This window comes from Urocitellus parryii, chromosome 9 (genome assembly GCF_045843805.1).
Source record: "Urocitellus parryii isolate mUroPar1 chromosome 9, mUroPar1.hap1, whole genome shotgun sequence".
Lineage (NCBI taxonomy): Eukaryota > Metazoa > Chordata > Mammalia > Rodentia > Sciuridae > Urocitellus > Urocitellus parryii.
The window spans coordinates 19,314,168-19,327,220 of NC_135539.1; the positions used below are offsets into that span (position 1 = coordinate 19,314,168).

The 13,053-nt window shown below is 60.6% G+C and overlaps 1 protein-coding gene across 1 annotated transcript in view; it reads left to right on the forward strand.

Annotated features, from left to right (window-relative positions):
- Katnip (katanin interacting protein) overlaps nt 1-13,053 on the forward strand; it is a 143,653-nt gene that overhangs the window by 59,210 nt on the left and 71,390 nt on the right. The window contains exons 6-8 of the mRNA XM_026392185.2: nt 5,166-5,297; nt 8,044-8,172; nt 12,721-12,985. Of these exons, the coding sequence (XP_026247970.2) occupies nt 5,166-5,297; nt 8,044-8,172; nt 12,721-12,985 (526 nt within the window). The remainder of the gene's footprint in view (nt 1-5,165; nt 5,298-8,043; nt 8,173-12,720; nt 12,986-13,053) is intronic.

Consider the following 13,053-nt stretch of genomic DNA (forward strand, 5'->3'; position numbering starts at 1 on the left):
ACCCTGTCCCCTGTCCCCCTGTCCCCTGGCTTCCCCTGAGCGGCCACCTCCATCACACCCACTGCCTCAGTGTTCCTGGCTCGCCGGCTGCTCGGGGCGAGGCCTGGGCTGCGGCTGGGCAGCCTGCACCAGGTGCCCGCGGGACTCAGGCAGGGCCAGGCTGTCCCCTGCAGGTCCTGCCCTGGCGGCCCTGGAGCAGCCCGTGGGCCCCGAAGCTTCTCCTGGAGGAGGCTGGGCGTGGCTGGTGGGGACTGTGCCCAGCTGCATGTCGTCGCCACCAGGAGGAGAGCACGGGATCCGTGTCCTCCAGCCCTGAGTAGTGGAGGGATGGGGGAAGTTCCATGGAATGAAGTCCTCGAGACAGAGTCTTGGGGACAGGCAGTCTGTCCTGACGCCCTTGGCAGCCATGGGTAGGCGGAGTGGTCAGGGTGACAGAGTCCCCAGTGCTCAGGGGCCACCCCACTGGGGAGGGACCAAGCCCTGTGCCTGCCCTGGGTTGTCCTAAATAGCAGGGCCTGCCAGGAGGGGCTGGGGCCACACGGCCACCTAGCCGTGGCTGGTCAGCAGGGACCCCGTGTCGTCCCAGTGCCACCCCAGGCCTGGTGACTGCCCCTTTCGCTCCCCACCTGGTCCCCTGCACCCTCTGCTGCTAGGTCTCCTCAGCAGCCTCACAAACCCTCCCAACCCCCGCCCAGGCCCGCTGACCAGCCGGGGACACTCGCCCCTTCCCCTGATCTCGCCCAGCATCAGGACGCACCGTGGGCAAAGCTGCCCCCCAGGAGGCTTCCCGGGCAGAGGTCAGAGGCGTCCACGCTGCCCAAGAGCCCACAGCTCTCCCAAGACCCTCCCCGAGACCCCAGCTCTGGCGCCTGGAGTCCGCGGTGACGGCTGTGGGCTGTGACCCGCGGCCTGGCTGCCAGGGGCCGGCGGTGATAGATGGGCTCTTGTTCCTACTGTCCTTCCCCCCTCTGCTCCTGGGCCCTGGATCTTTCTGCCGCCATCAGTGGATTAAGATTTATGGCTCCCTCGGCCTTGTGATACTTGGGTGGACAGCGGCCTAATCAACAGAGCCGTCGTTTACCAAAACGCTGTCAGGTTTGATGAACGTCAGCCTCGCGGCATTAAATCGGTAGTGACGGGACGGCCTGCAGCTCCACCGCGGGGTGGGCTCTCCTTAGAGGTCCCCGCAGCAGGCTCCCTGCACTGAAGGCAGGGCTTGCCTCCCCCCAGCCGCCACGGCTGGCTTCCCGTCTCCCTGGGTCCCCTGGATCTGGGCTCTGAACACCTGAGTGAGGACCCAAGGGGAGACCACCCACAGAGCCTCGGGCTTTCAGCCCCCGGGACTTCACGGCCTAGACTGTGCTAGTGTCAAGATATTTTTTTTTGAGGTGAGACAAATCTGGAAAGAAGAAGTCCCCGCAGGCAGGCAGACCGGCACCCCCAACCAGCCTCTAGAGGGAGCCGCTGACATACCGCACAACCTGCACAACCCTTCGGGGCAGCCCTGCGCTGCTGTTTTCTGTACCTGACCATGAGCTTGAACGGACGCCTCTCGATCCCTATAACTGCGCCTGGACGGGCTGAGTGGGCTGGGGCTCAGACAAGCTGGCCTTGGGCTGGTGACCAGAACAGGGGGCTTGGGGGTCAAGGGTTTTCAGTCCTCCCCGGGGTATACACGGCCAGTCTACCCAGGCCTGGCACGCAGCGGGCAGGAGAGAGCAGCTGCGAACCCCCAGCCCAGAACCCCCGGCCCAGAGTGCCGCCTCATCCGGAACCGGTCAGCGGGTGGGAGGCAGGGAGCATGGGTGCGAGGCCTGGGCGGGGCAGAGCTGCTGGCCTGGGTGTGGGCGGGGCTGCTCCAGTCTCCTCCCACTGGGGGGCAGGGGCGGCTCCCCGGGTCTGGGGGCGGAGCGCAGGCAGAGGCCAGGCCTGTTTGTTACCCCTGAGCCACTTGGTATGAGAAATCCTTTTTTAAAAACAATATTTATTTATTTTTCAGTTGTAGTTGGACATGATATCTTTATTTGTTATTTATTTAGTTTTATGTGGTGCTGAGGATGGAACCCAGGGTCTTGCACATGGCAGGCAGCGCTCTACCGCTGAGCCGCAACCCCAGCCCTGGTGTGAGAAACTCTAACAGGAGCACTGCTTTGTCACTGCTGCTTCCTAAGCACGCTCTCCACTGTGACCTCCCCGAGGTTGGGGCGTTGGTTTTTAAGTGTTTGGTTTTTCCCTTGTTGAATCTTCCCACGTTCCGGAGCCCTGTGGGCAGAGCTTGCTAAGAACCTGCTGACTGAGTGCTTTAAGGCCATGCTGACCTGTGCCTGCAGCTTGGAGCCCCTGAAATGAGCAGCGTGGAGAGCCGCTGGGCTGGAGGCTGGGGTCCGCAGAGGGGGGAGCTGGCTCTCCTGCGCCTCTGCTGGTTTTGGATTCAAATCTGAGGCCACTGAGCTGTGTCGTCTGACTCCCTTACTTGCCAGCTTACATTCAGGTGCGGCTTGGTCCAGGAGCTCAGACCACAAACAGGAGTCCTCTCCATCTCTCAGCTTTGCTTTCCCCTGTGCCCCATGGGATACCACAAGGCCACCAGCAGCTGCCCACTTACATCCTGTCACCCTGCTATCGCCCCCCATCCGCTCCCCAGAATGAACACCCAGTCACAGTGGGCCAGGGCGTCTCCTGCTCTATGGACCCTGCTGGGTCCCATGCTCCCTTTCCCCCGTGGGACCCAGTTCCACATGAAACACTAGGCTTGGGAGTGAAGAGGATTTCCCCAAAGAAAACCAGGTGCTGGGGATGCGGCTCAGGGGCCAAGCTCCCCTGGGCTCAGTCCCTTGTGCTGCCCCCAGTGACAAGGGCCTGAAGGAGGCGCGTCAGCTGGGTTGGCGCAGCTGCACGCAGTGGAAGCTGGGCCTGTGGTCACTCTTGTCTCCTGTAAACCAGGCCTGGGGAGGCAGGCAGCTGGGGGGGCCGGTGGGTGACGCCATCAGGAAGCCAGGCTCCTCCTCTTTTCCCACTGGACCATCTTTCTTGCTCTTGCAAGGTGGCTGCCCTCTCCCAACATCCCGTCCACAGTCCACTCAGGAAGAGTGAAGGCAGAGTCCTGCATCTCCTGAATCTGTGGTGATCACCAGGGAAATAAGCCTGTTTTCTGAAGCCCCACCCTCTCTGTCACACCTGGGGCTCATCACCCCTAGCTGCCAGGACCTGCAGGGAGGTGACCATCAGGGCACATTGTAGAATCAGTCAGAGGACAGATGTTAGGTAGACAGAAAAGTGTCTCCAAAGCCAGGTTCATGGAGAAACTGGAAAGGTGACATTGAGATTGGAAGAACAGCATGAGCCCAGGACAGGAGAATTCAGGGCCAAGGTGAAGGTCAGACACCATCACTAATAACAAATCATGTTCACAGTAGCAAAAAGGTGAAAGTTTCACTGGTTCTTGCTTCAGGTGTGGCTGGATCCAGGAGTTCTAAATACATCCATCAGGACTCTGCTTTGGCCTCTCAGATTCCTTTCTCTCTGTTAGCAGCAGGATGCCTTAGTCAGTCTCCCCTGGGAAATGAACTAGAAAACCCCTTCTCTCCCTAGTTCTAGCAGGACCCCAGGCTCTTCTTCTTGGCTGAGGTCATCTCTGTCCCTGAACCAGCTGGCCAGGGCATGTTGTGAGGGGTCAGAATGAGCCAGTTGGCCAGGCCTGACTCACATTCCCACCCTGGAGCCACACGTGGACCCAGTGTGCGGAGGGAGACGGGCCCCAGAGAAGAACCAGGGAGGGCCGAGGTGGACGTGCTTGGCGTAGCCTGGCGGGCGGAGCTGCAGGTCCTGGGCCCTGGGGGCAGCGCTCTTTGGCCTGGACGTCAGGTGTGTGATCTTACCGCGAGAACCTGAATAGGAGGACGGTCTCGTCCACACACAGAGGACTCTGGAGGCCGGGGTTCAGTCCAGGTCCGGCTTGGGCTGCTCTCTCCAGGGACCCGGGTGACGATGGCTTGACGGGTGGGGGCGGTGAGGGCTGCTGTGGCCGAGGCAGGAAGGAGCACCAGCTCTGCTCCAGGGCACTGCTGTGTCACACTGTCCCCTCCTGGTCGCCCCAGGAGCTCGCCCACCCACCCTCCAGCCTGGCCCTGCCCTTCAGGCACACGTCCTCTGCCAACCACACCTCACTGCCCCGCCGTGTCCCCGTGTCCCTCCCGGAGCAGGGAGGCTGGACCTGCAACCCGCACGTCTGCAGTCTTGCTTCAGGAAACGGAAACGGGCACGGGGGCTGCCACAGCCTGCCAGCCCGGCCAAGGGGTCTGTGGGACACCACAGGGAAGATGGGGTCCCCCAGGGGCTCCCACAGTCTTGAGAAGCCTGGGAAATGTCACACGCCCTAGGTCACCCTAGGACATTCACGGGGTGTCCCGTGTGGGTCAGCACAAAGCCTGTTGGAGAAGCTGAGTGCCGATATTAAAGGTCTACTGCTAGGTTCACATCAATAAGTTGTTTAGCCCGGCACCGTGGCGCACCCCTGTGATCCCAGGGGCTCAGGAGGCTGAGGCAGGAGGATGGTGAGTTCAAAGCTAGCCTCAGCAATTTACTGAGGTGCTAAGCAACTCCGTGAGACCCTGTCTCTAAATAAAATACAGAATAGGGCTGGGATGGGACTCTGTGGTTGAGCGTCCCTCAAGCCCTGGTACCAAAAAAAAGCTATTTAAAAAGTCTGGCTGGACACTCTTGAACACTCACTCTTCACAAGTTCCAGTTGGAAATGGTCGACTCTTTCTTTCTCTGTTCTGGGGATTGAACCCAGGGCTCTGCCACTGGGCCACGCCCCTCGCATTTTGTATTTGACTTTGAGACGGGGCCTCACTCGTCGTCCAGGCAGGCCCCAAACCTGTGATCCCCCTGCCTCCGCCTCCTGAGGGGCTGGGCCCCCAGGCCTGCGCTGCCGGGCCAGAGACGATGGGCCTTTGAGCCGAGGTGGCCCGACCTGGCTGCGCTGGCCTGTGCGAGGTCCAGGCTGGCCCAGGGGTCAGTGTCCACCGGGACGCACCACCGTGGCACCAGGGCACAGTAGCACTAGGTCTGATCCCCGGGGTCGGCCCCAGCACCCGTCCTTGTCCCCGAGCGGGCTGAAGGTGCGTATCCCGGGGTCTGACGGTCTGAATTTCTCGGCACAGAAATCGGTGCAGATCCGGACAGAAGCTGGCTCCCGGCTCCACCTCCAGCCTCCTCTGGACTATTCCGAAGACTTTGAGCCCTTGGAGGATGTGACTGTGGAGGCAAAGGACCCTTCTGGGGACCGTCCACAGGTAGGGGCTGCCTCGTCCTATGTGAGGGGTGCCGCGTCCTGGGGTCCCGTCCCTCACCTCCGCCGTCCCTCATTCTGACGTCCGTCTCCACACAGAGCAGGGCTGGACGCCTGGCAGCTAGAGACCAGTGTCCAGAGGCATCTGGGGTCAGCGGTCGGCAGGGCTGGTGTAGACGGGGCCAGGGCATCAGTCCCCACACGCACGAGGGAGCTGTGGGGTGAGGGGGCCTGGCAGAGCAAGGGGGACCTGTGGGGACAGAGTGACATTAGACAGGACAGAGGGGAAGGAGGCCTCAGGTGTGGCACTTCGGTTGACACCTGGTAGGTAAGAAGAAGCATGGGAAAAGCAAGTCAGGCAGAGGGAACAGCTAGCACAGATGCGCTGAGGCTGGGCTTGTTCAGGGGCAGTGTGCAGGCATGGCTTGATCAAGGGGAACAGACTGAGGTCGGAGGGGCAGTGGGGCCGACCAGGCAGCCAGCAGCAGGCTTGGGCTGGCACGTGGAAGTGGGGATGGAACAGTCGGGACTTCTTCTAAGGTTGTTGCTTTTATAGTTAAAAGGAACGGGGCGGGTACCTCCAAGGTGACACGAAGCCAGCTCACCTAGAGGTGGCCCTCGAGAGCTGCCTTCTGAGCAGGACCTGCCACCTTAGCCCGAGCAGCTTTATCGGCCGCGGATCTGGCTGCAGGTCCCACAGCCTCACCCTGGGCACAGTCTTGCTTCTGCTTGTCGCCTCTGTTCCCAAAACTGCTTTTACAAAATGAAAGTGGCCCCTAAAGGACAGGGGGTGTGGTCCCGGAGACACCCCTGGTTCTGTGCCTGTGTTTGGGTCTCCTCGTTGGCTCTGGGAGAGGGGCAGGTAGGGGCCAGGGGTCACCTTGTTCACATCCTGGTTGCAAAAAAAAGAGCCATTTTCTGTCCCACGACCCTGTCAGTGACCTTGTCTCCTGACGCAGTCCACAGAGCGGGGTCAAGCAGGTGGCGCTGTGCCCGCCATCAGAACACCCTCCCCACACTCGCTGCGTTAGGGTCCCCGGCTGTCCCTCTGGCTGGCCTGGGGCGGGATTATGGCCGGGCTCACCCAGCCCCCCCAGGTCCCCTGACCCCCCAGCTGTGTGAACAGCGCGACGTCCTCTGCCAGCTTAGCGCTCCATGCCACACAGGGCGGCGTGGCCGCAGCGCCAGCCCCCCCAGCCTTCCTGGGCACAGCCCGGGGGGGCCCTTCATTCCCCCCCCCAGAGCGTCTGATTGTGTCCTCTCTCCTGCCCCCGCCACCTGGAGGGGCCTCCTGGCCTCGCTCCCAGCCCCGGGAACTCCGGCTTCTGGGCGGCCCTGCGCTCACGGTGCTCGGGCGTGGCCCGTTGGCCTCCACCTCGTCCCCTGCTCGGTGATTCTTAAAATGCAGATGACTGGGTGACATTAGAGCAGAAGGTTCCGTGTGACAGTCTGAGTCAGGGTCTTCTCTTGAACTGTGGGAAGGTCTGGGCTCCACATTCCTGCATGAGAACCAAGACTGGAGCCGGGCAGCAGCTGTCCCGCTGGACAGGTGTGCAGGCCCCAGGCGTCCCCAGGCCACATGCTGGAGGCAGCAGACACAAGAGAAGTGAACAACATGTCAGGAGGGGCTCGGATAGACAGGCAGGCTGCTGATTTACACGGAGTAAGTGCCTGGGCAGGGACTTCGCTTTGACAGGTGACAGCTCCATGGAGACTTCCAGGGAGTGAGGGAGTGAGCCAGGTGGAGCAGAGACTTCTAGGCCCAGGGGTAGCAGGTGCAAAGGCCCTGAGGCAGGGAGCCAGTGGGGAGGGAGGGGTGAGGAAGAGGAGGAGGGTCAGATGGCAGAGGGCCTGAGGGCTGCGGTAAAGATGTGGGATTTTCCTTATGTCAGACAGGAAGCCATGACAGGGATTTGAGCAGTTGTACAACCGGTGAAGAGAAGTACCTTTTCCAGAGAGTTCCACCAGGTGCTGGGTCTGCTGTCCCCTTCCCTTGGAACCCTGGCAGTGTGCCGCGATGGGGGGCGTCATTTCCACGCACAGGAGCAGCTCTGATCACATGTCGGGAATGAGACAAAGGACTTTTTCCCCTATTAAAATGTCTTATTTCGCAGATAATGCACAACTGATATAAAAATCCTAACGGTAAATCAGCCAGGGGACGCGGGACTTCCCATGGGGATGTCCACCCCCCATGGCTGCTGTGACCACGGGCCCATCTGGGCGTGGGAAGGCCATCCTGGCCAGCGTCCCAGTGCGCACTGGCCCCTGAAGGGCTCTGGGTGTGTCCCCTCCCTGGACTCTTTGACTCCAACAGTGGACCTGGAAAACCACAGGGTCACTCGAAGCGCAGTTCCCTGGCTCGGGTGCCCCTGAGGTGTGGGACGACCCTGTGACAGCCGTGTAACAGGGACAACTCCGTCTGTCCCCTTGATGAGCTCACTGTTAACTCGGTAGCCCCACGGCCACGTCCCCAGGCCAGCTCTCCCGACCTCCTGTAGCCCAGGGCTGAGGGCACAGGGCCGGCGCTGGGCCCCGGATGTGACTCCTGGTGCCCTCACCCGCTGTGCGCCTGCGGTGGCACTGGGCCAGCAGGGAAGGCGAGGGGGACCAGCTCTGGGGTGGGGGGTGGCGTACTAAGGAGGAGGACAGAGGGCAGGGAGGCCCACAGGAGAGCCAGGTGCCGGCGGCCTCCAGGGTCAGTATGGGACGTCGCTTGTAACACACCGGTCCTCTCTGCTCGTCCCCAGGATTCCAAGTCTCCCCCGCGCACCACACACTGTGACTTCAGGTTCTCCCTCCTGAAGGCGCGTGAGCACCCCGAGCCTCCGGGCGGCACCGACAAGGACCGGATCCTCCTCACGATTCAGGATGTGACGGTAGGTCAAGGTCAAGGTCGGGTTTCAGTCCAGCCGTGAGGCCGCGGGGTCCTGGGTGCCCTGAGTGGTTCTGGGAAATGTCCAGATTCTCAGAGGCGTTGGCTTATTTTTTTATGATTTTTAACTTTTTTAGTTGTGGTGGACACAGTCTTTGTTTACTGATTTACTTTTATGTGGTGCTGAGGATCGAGCCCAGTGTCTCAGACGTGCAAGGCAAGCGCTCTGCCACTGAGCCCAGCCCCAGCACCTGAATGACATTTCTTAGTGGTGGGCGTCCACGTTAAGTGAGCACCTACTAAGTGCTGAGAACCCCGTTGAGCTCGTCACGTCCATGGCCAGGTCACCCCGTGGTTGCGTTCAGGCTGGGAGTCCCCATTCCCTGTTACGGCTTGAGGACATTGAGGGGCAGAGAAATGATGTCACTCACCTGGGTCGGAGGGGAGCCGACACCGGAGCCCAGGCTCCCCGACTGCCGGCCACTGTCTGCGGTGACCGTGACTGATGCCGTCCCTGGGAGCAGGGTGTCCGGGGTGGCCGTCCATCAGTCACGCTTAATAGTGTTCTGAACAGTGACAGGGAGGAGCCCCTGAGCTGACGCCTCCCGGTGACCCCTTAGCGGCGCCCGTCAGTGGAAAGTGTTCTGCAGAAACAGAACAAATGAGAAATAACCAGACAATCCCCAGCGGAGGGACAGTCTCCCAGACACTGGCCTAGGGCCTTCACCAACGTCAGCGGCACGAGAGACCAGGAAGGCCAGGGGCTGTCCCGGATTAAAGGGTGGCAAAGAGAGGTGGCCGTCGTGCACCGTGAGGAGGGGTGCTGATCCAGATGGCCTGGGGCAGCGGGCGGACTCCATCCGTGTGATGCCACAGAGGTGCTCGGTGGCCTGAGTGTGAGGTCCATGTGGTGGCCATGCAGGAGAGCTCCCTGTTCTCAGGAGACCGTCCCCAAGGGTGAGGCCAGGTGACAGTGTCAGAAACCAGTGTCTGTGGGGGCCAGAATGTCGAGCGCTCGCGACGATCAGGAGGAGAGATGAGCAGGAGGCCAGGGACTGGCCATCGTCAGGAGGCCACAGCTGGTGTCCGTCACACACTGTGGCCAATTTTCTATGGGTGTTCCATTTTTCAAAATTATAAGTTAAAAAAAGAGCTGATACGTTACGGAGCGAAAGAGCCTCGTCAGCAGAACCGCGCTGAGCTCAGCAGGGGGGGAGATGACGGGAAACAGGCCTAGGGACAAAGCCTGGCCGGCCACCGTGTCCAGCTCAGGTCCCCACTGAGTTTCCGCTCCTCCTCTCCAGGACGTCACCCCTCGGGCAGCTGGGGGCGGGACAGGGGATCTCTCCATTTTGTTCCCCACAGATCGCAGGTGGGATCTACGATCAGCTCAAGATAAATAGCAAAGAGACGGACAGACACACAGACCCCCACAAATGCGCTCCCCCCTGCAGTTCTGATCCTGGGCTCCTTCTCAGTTTCCCTGTGACTATGATTGTGGCCAAGTCTGAAAACCACAGTTAAAGGGGAAGGAGGCGGCGGTTCTCAGAATCTGGTACACGCAAGAACACGTAGGGGAGTTGTCTAAATGTGTCGGGGCTGAGTTTGAAGCCACAGGATCTGTGTGTAGGACGGACTCCGCTCGTCGGAGCGACCTGAGGGTCCTGGATGCCTCGGTGGACGAGGGAGGGTTTGGGTTTTCTGTGTTTTTTTTTTCCCTCGAGATGCTGTGTACTCTGTGGTTTGAAAGTCTGAACGGTCTGATCAAAGGCTCTGCCGATCATACAAGGCCATTGATCCCCGTGAGACTGAGGCACATTGATCAGGAACGGAGTTTACTTGGACTGATCAGTCACGACTGAGAACTCGCCGGCCCAGGCCGACTGACGCGCTCCGGGGTCTGACAGGTCTTAAGGTGTTTTAAAGACCAAATCCACAGTCGAGAGGCCACCGGTCATTTGCATATGGATTGAGATTGGTGTGGGCAGTTCAGTGAGGCCCTGATTCATAATGACAGAAGCTGGGGTCAGCTCAGTGCAGAGCACCCTGAGATCAGCCCAGTGCAGGGGTGTGTGGGGTGTGTGTGTGTGTGTGTGTGTGTGTGGCTCACACTTGGGAGAACAGTGCAGAGAAGGTAGAGGTGTGGAGCAGAGTCTCCTGGTTGGCTGTCAGGGTGGACGGGACTGTGCTGGTGGGAGGGGCTTGGCCGCGGGGGAGGCTGGGCCGGGACCAGGAGGCAGCTGGGCCCGGGTGTGTGTGGTGGCCGTCCAGGCCGCGCTCACCGTTGTCACTGATTTATTCTGAACTGGAAAATGTAATCTGAGCGTGTGCCTCGTGTTTGTGGTGGCCCCCAGGCCCTCCTGAGTGACACTACAGCTCCCTTAACGGAGCCCGGGCTGAATCCCCCTGGCAGCCCCATTTCCTGCTCCAGCTAGAAGGTGGCCATGTCTGTCGCCGCCAGCACTGAGACTGGGAGTCCTGGGTCAGGTTTCAGGGAAACCCGTCCACACGTAGCCCACGGCCCCTCTTGTCCCCGGACTGCCTTGGCCGTCTTGTGAGTTATACAGTCACCACTCGGAGCAGGCGTCCCCCTTCCCCATCAAGCTTGGGGACAGCAGACACACCCTGTCCCGTCCCCACTGTGCCTCTGGTCCCTAGAGGAGGGCCTCATCTGGAGTTAGCTGTGAGTGAATCATTGTGAAGAAGTGAGTCGAATAATCGAGGGACAGAGTCAGTGCGGGCCACACAGGCTGCGTCCAGTCGTCACATCACGGGGACAGTGTTTCCCAGAGTATGGATCAGGTCACAGAATCTGACGAAAAAAAATCCTTGTGCTGCTCAGGGTTGAGGTGCCCGTTTGGGCCCCACGTGGGGTGGTCCTGGGACCTCTGGCCCTGGCCTTCATTCCAAAGAATGTTCTAAGTTGCACGTGAGGCAGGGAGATGTCCCCAGCCACAGCAAGTGCCCTGGTAGGGAGTGGCGGGGACCCTGGGGGACAGTCACAGCCAACGCGGCCATGGGGAGAGACAGACAGATCCTTGTCAGGTGCCTGCGTTTCTTGGTATTTGATTTCCTCCCAATTTTTTTGTTAATTAATAACCAGTTCACAGTTTTCTGGGGACTGAGTGGAGTGAACCTGCCGGTCAGACTTGGCCCCGGGGTGCCATCTGCAACTCCGCCTCCGACACTGTGGGCTTCTGAGAGGAGAGGGCTTCTTCTCCCCGGTGGCACCTGAGTCACTTCAGGCTGCAGCAGAGGCCCCTCGGCCAGTCCTGGTGGTGTCCCCGACCTCCTCTCTCAGCATCTATGGCAGCCGGGCCGAGACCCTCCCCAGCCTCCGTCCAGGTTCCTCTGTCCCTCACAGCTCCCGGCCAGTGTCCTCCTGGGGAAGCCAGAGCGCACCTTCAGCTCTGCACTCGGAAGCCTCCTGAACTAACTCTGAGTCCCGCCCACCCAGGTCACAGTTCAGCCAAGATCCTGCTGTGACAGTCAGACCCCCTCATTGCCAGAGTTCCCAACCGCAGCACCTTGATGCCCGTCTTCCCACCATCCGTCTGTCTAGGGTGTTTTCTCCAGGATGACCAAAGCTGCCTACGCAGCCTCCCTCCCCCTCAGCCCTGCTCGTTCCCAGGCACTGGGACTAGGACGGGGACATCCTTGGGAGCCGTCATCCACCTACCACGCCGCTCAGTTTATTAGTCAGTCATCAAACCTCCATCGATGGCTTCTCCCTTTCTCAGGGCCGTGTGGGTGCTCTGAGGACGCAGGGTGGCGGAGCGAGGTTGGCCCCGTGTACCGGTTTGTCCCCAGGTCTAGTGTGTCTTTTTTGGTCCCAGAATAAAATGTAAAGCGCCCTTTTTTCCCCTTTCAGAAGTGTCGTGGTTTGGCTGATGGGTTTCTGGTCGCTCTAAATATAGAATTTAATGCTCAGCCTACTGTCTCATGGGGACAAAAGAAACCTATAAGAATTTTCAGGCCTTAGAATAAGTGCTAAAGTGGGGGTCCTGACGCGTGGCCTGGTCCCAGGGAGACAAAGGAAGCCCGGGAAGATCCCCAGGCAGATGCAGCTAAGTGCTCACCGTCGGGACACTTTGGGGCTCTGCCAAAGCGTCCTGCCACGTGGGGATGGCCTGCTCTGCCACGTTTTACCTCTGGACTTCCAGGTGGTGTGGAGGGCCCTGGAAGTTCGTATTCACCATGATTTTCCCTTCAGCGTCAGGGTTGCCTGATCAGGAATGTGAATTCTCAGGCCCCGTCACAGACCCGCTGGCTCAGAAAGTCTGGGTGTGGCCCGGGGCCTGTTGTGACGAGCCCCGCACCCCGTGTCCTCTCTTCGGCTCCCTCTCCCCTCTGTGTTCTGGTGGCGTCTCCATCCCTGCCGATCCCTGCCGTAGACCCTGCTCCCTCCTGAACTTGGGGAGCGGTGACACACACAGATGTGTTGTTAGTAGACGTCAGCTGGGGGGGCGGCTCCTGGGGTGACCTGTCTGTCAAGTGAGGCTCCCTCCCGGCACCGGCCTCGCCCTCCACGTGTCTTCTCGGCTCTCGGCAGGAACTAAGGAAGAGTCTGGAAGCGCGCGTCGGCTGGCAGAGGGCCCAGGAGGACTGTTCCAGCGACGAGGACGATTCCATCGAGGAGGACGTGCTCCCTGAGCCCGAGCCTGGGGACCCGGCCCCCGGGGGATGCCCCAGAGACGACCCCGCTCCGTCCAGTGGGGTCCCAGAACCGACGGACGTGTCCAAGGACCCGGAGGCAGCACGGCCTCCCCAGCGCCCGGAGCCCCTCGTGGTGCTGGAGTTCAACCCGGCCTCCAAAAGTGAGCCGCCCCCCCCCCCCAGGCGTTGATGATCTGACCCTAGGACTTGAACCTGAGCAGCTCTGCTC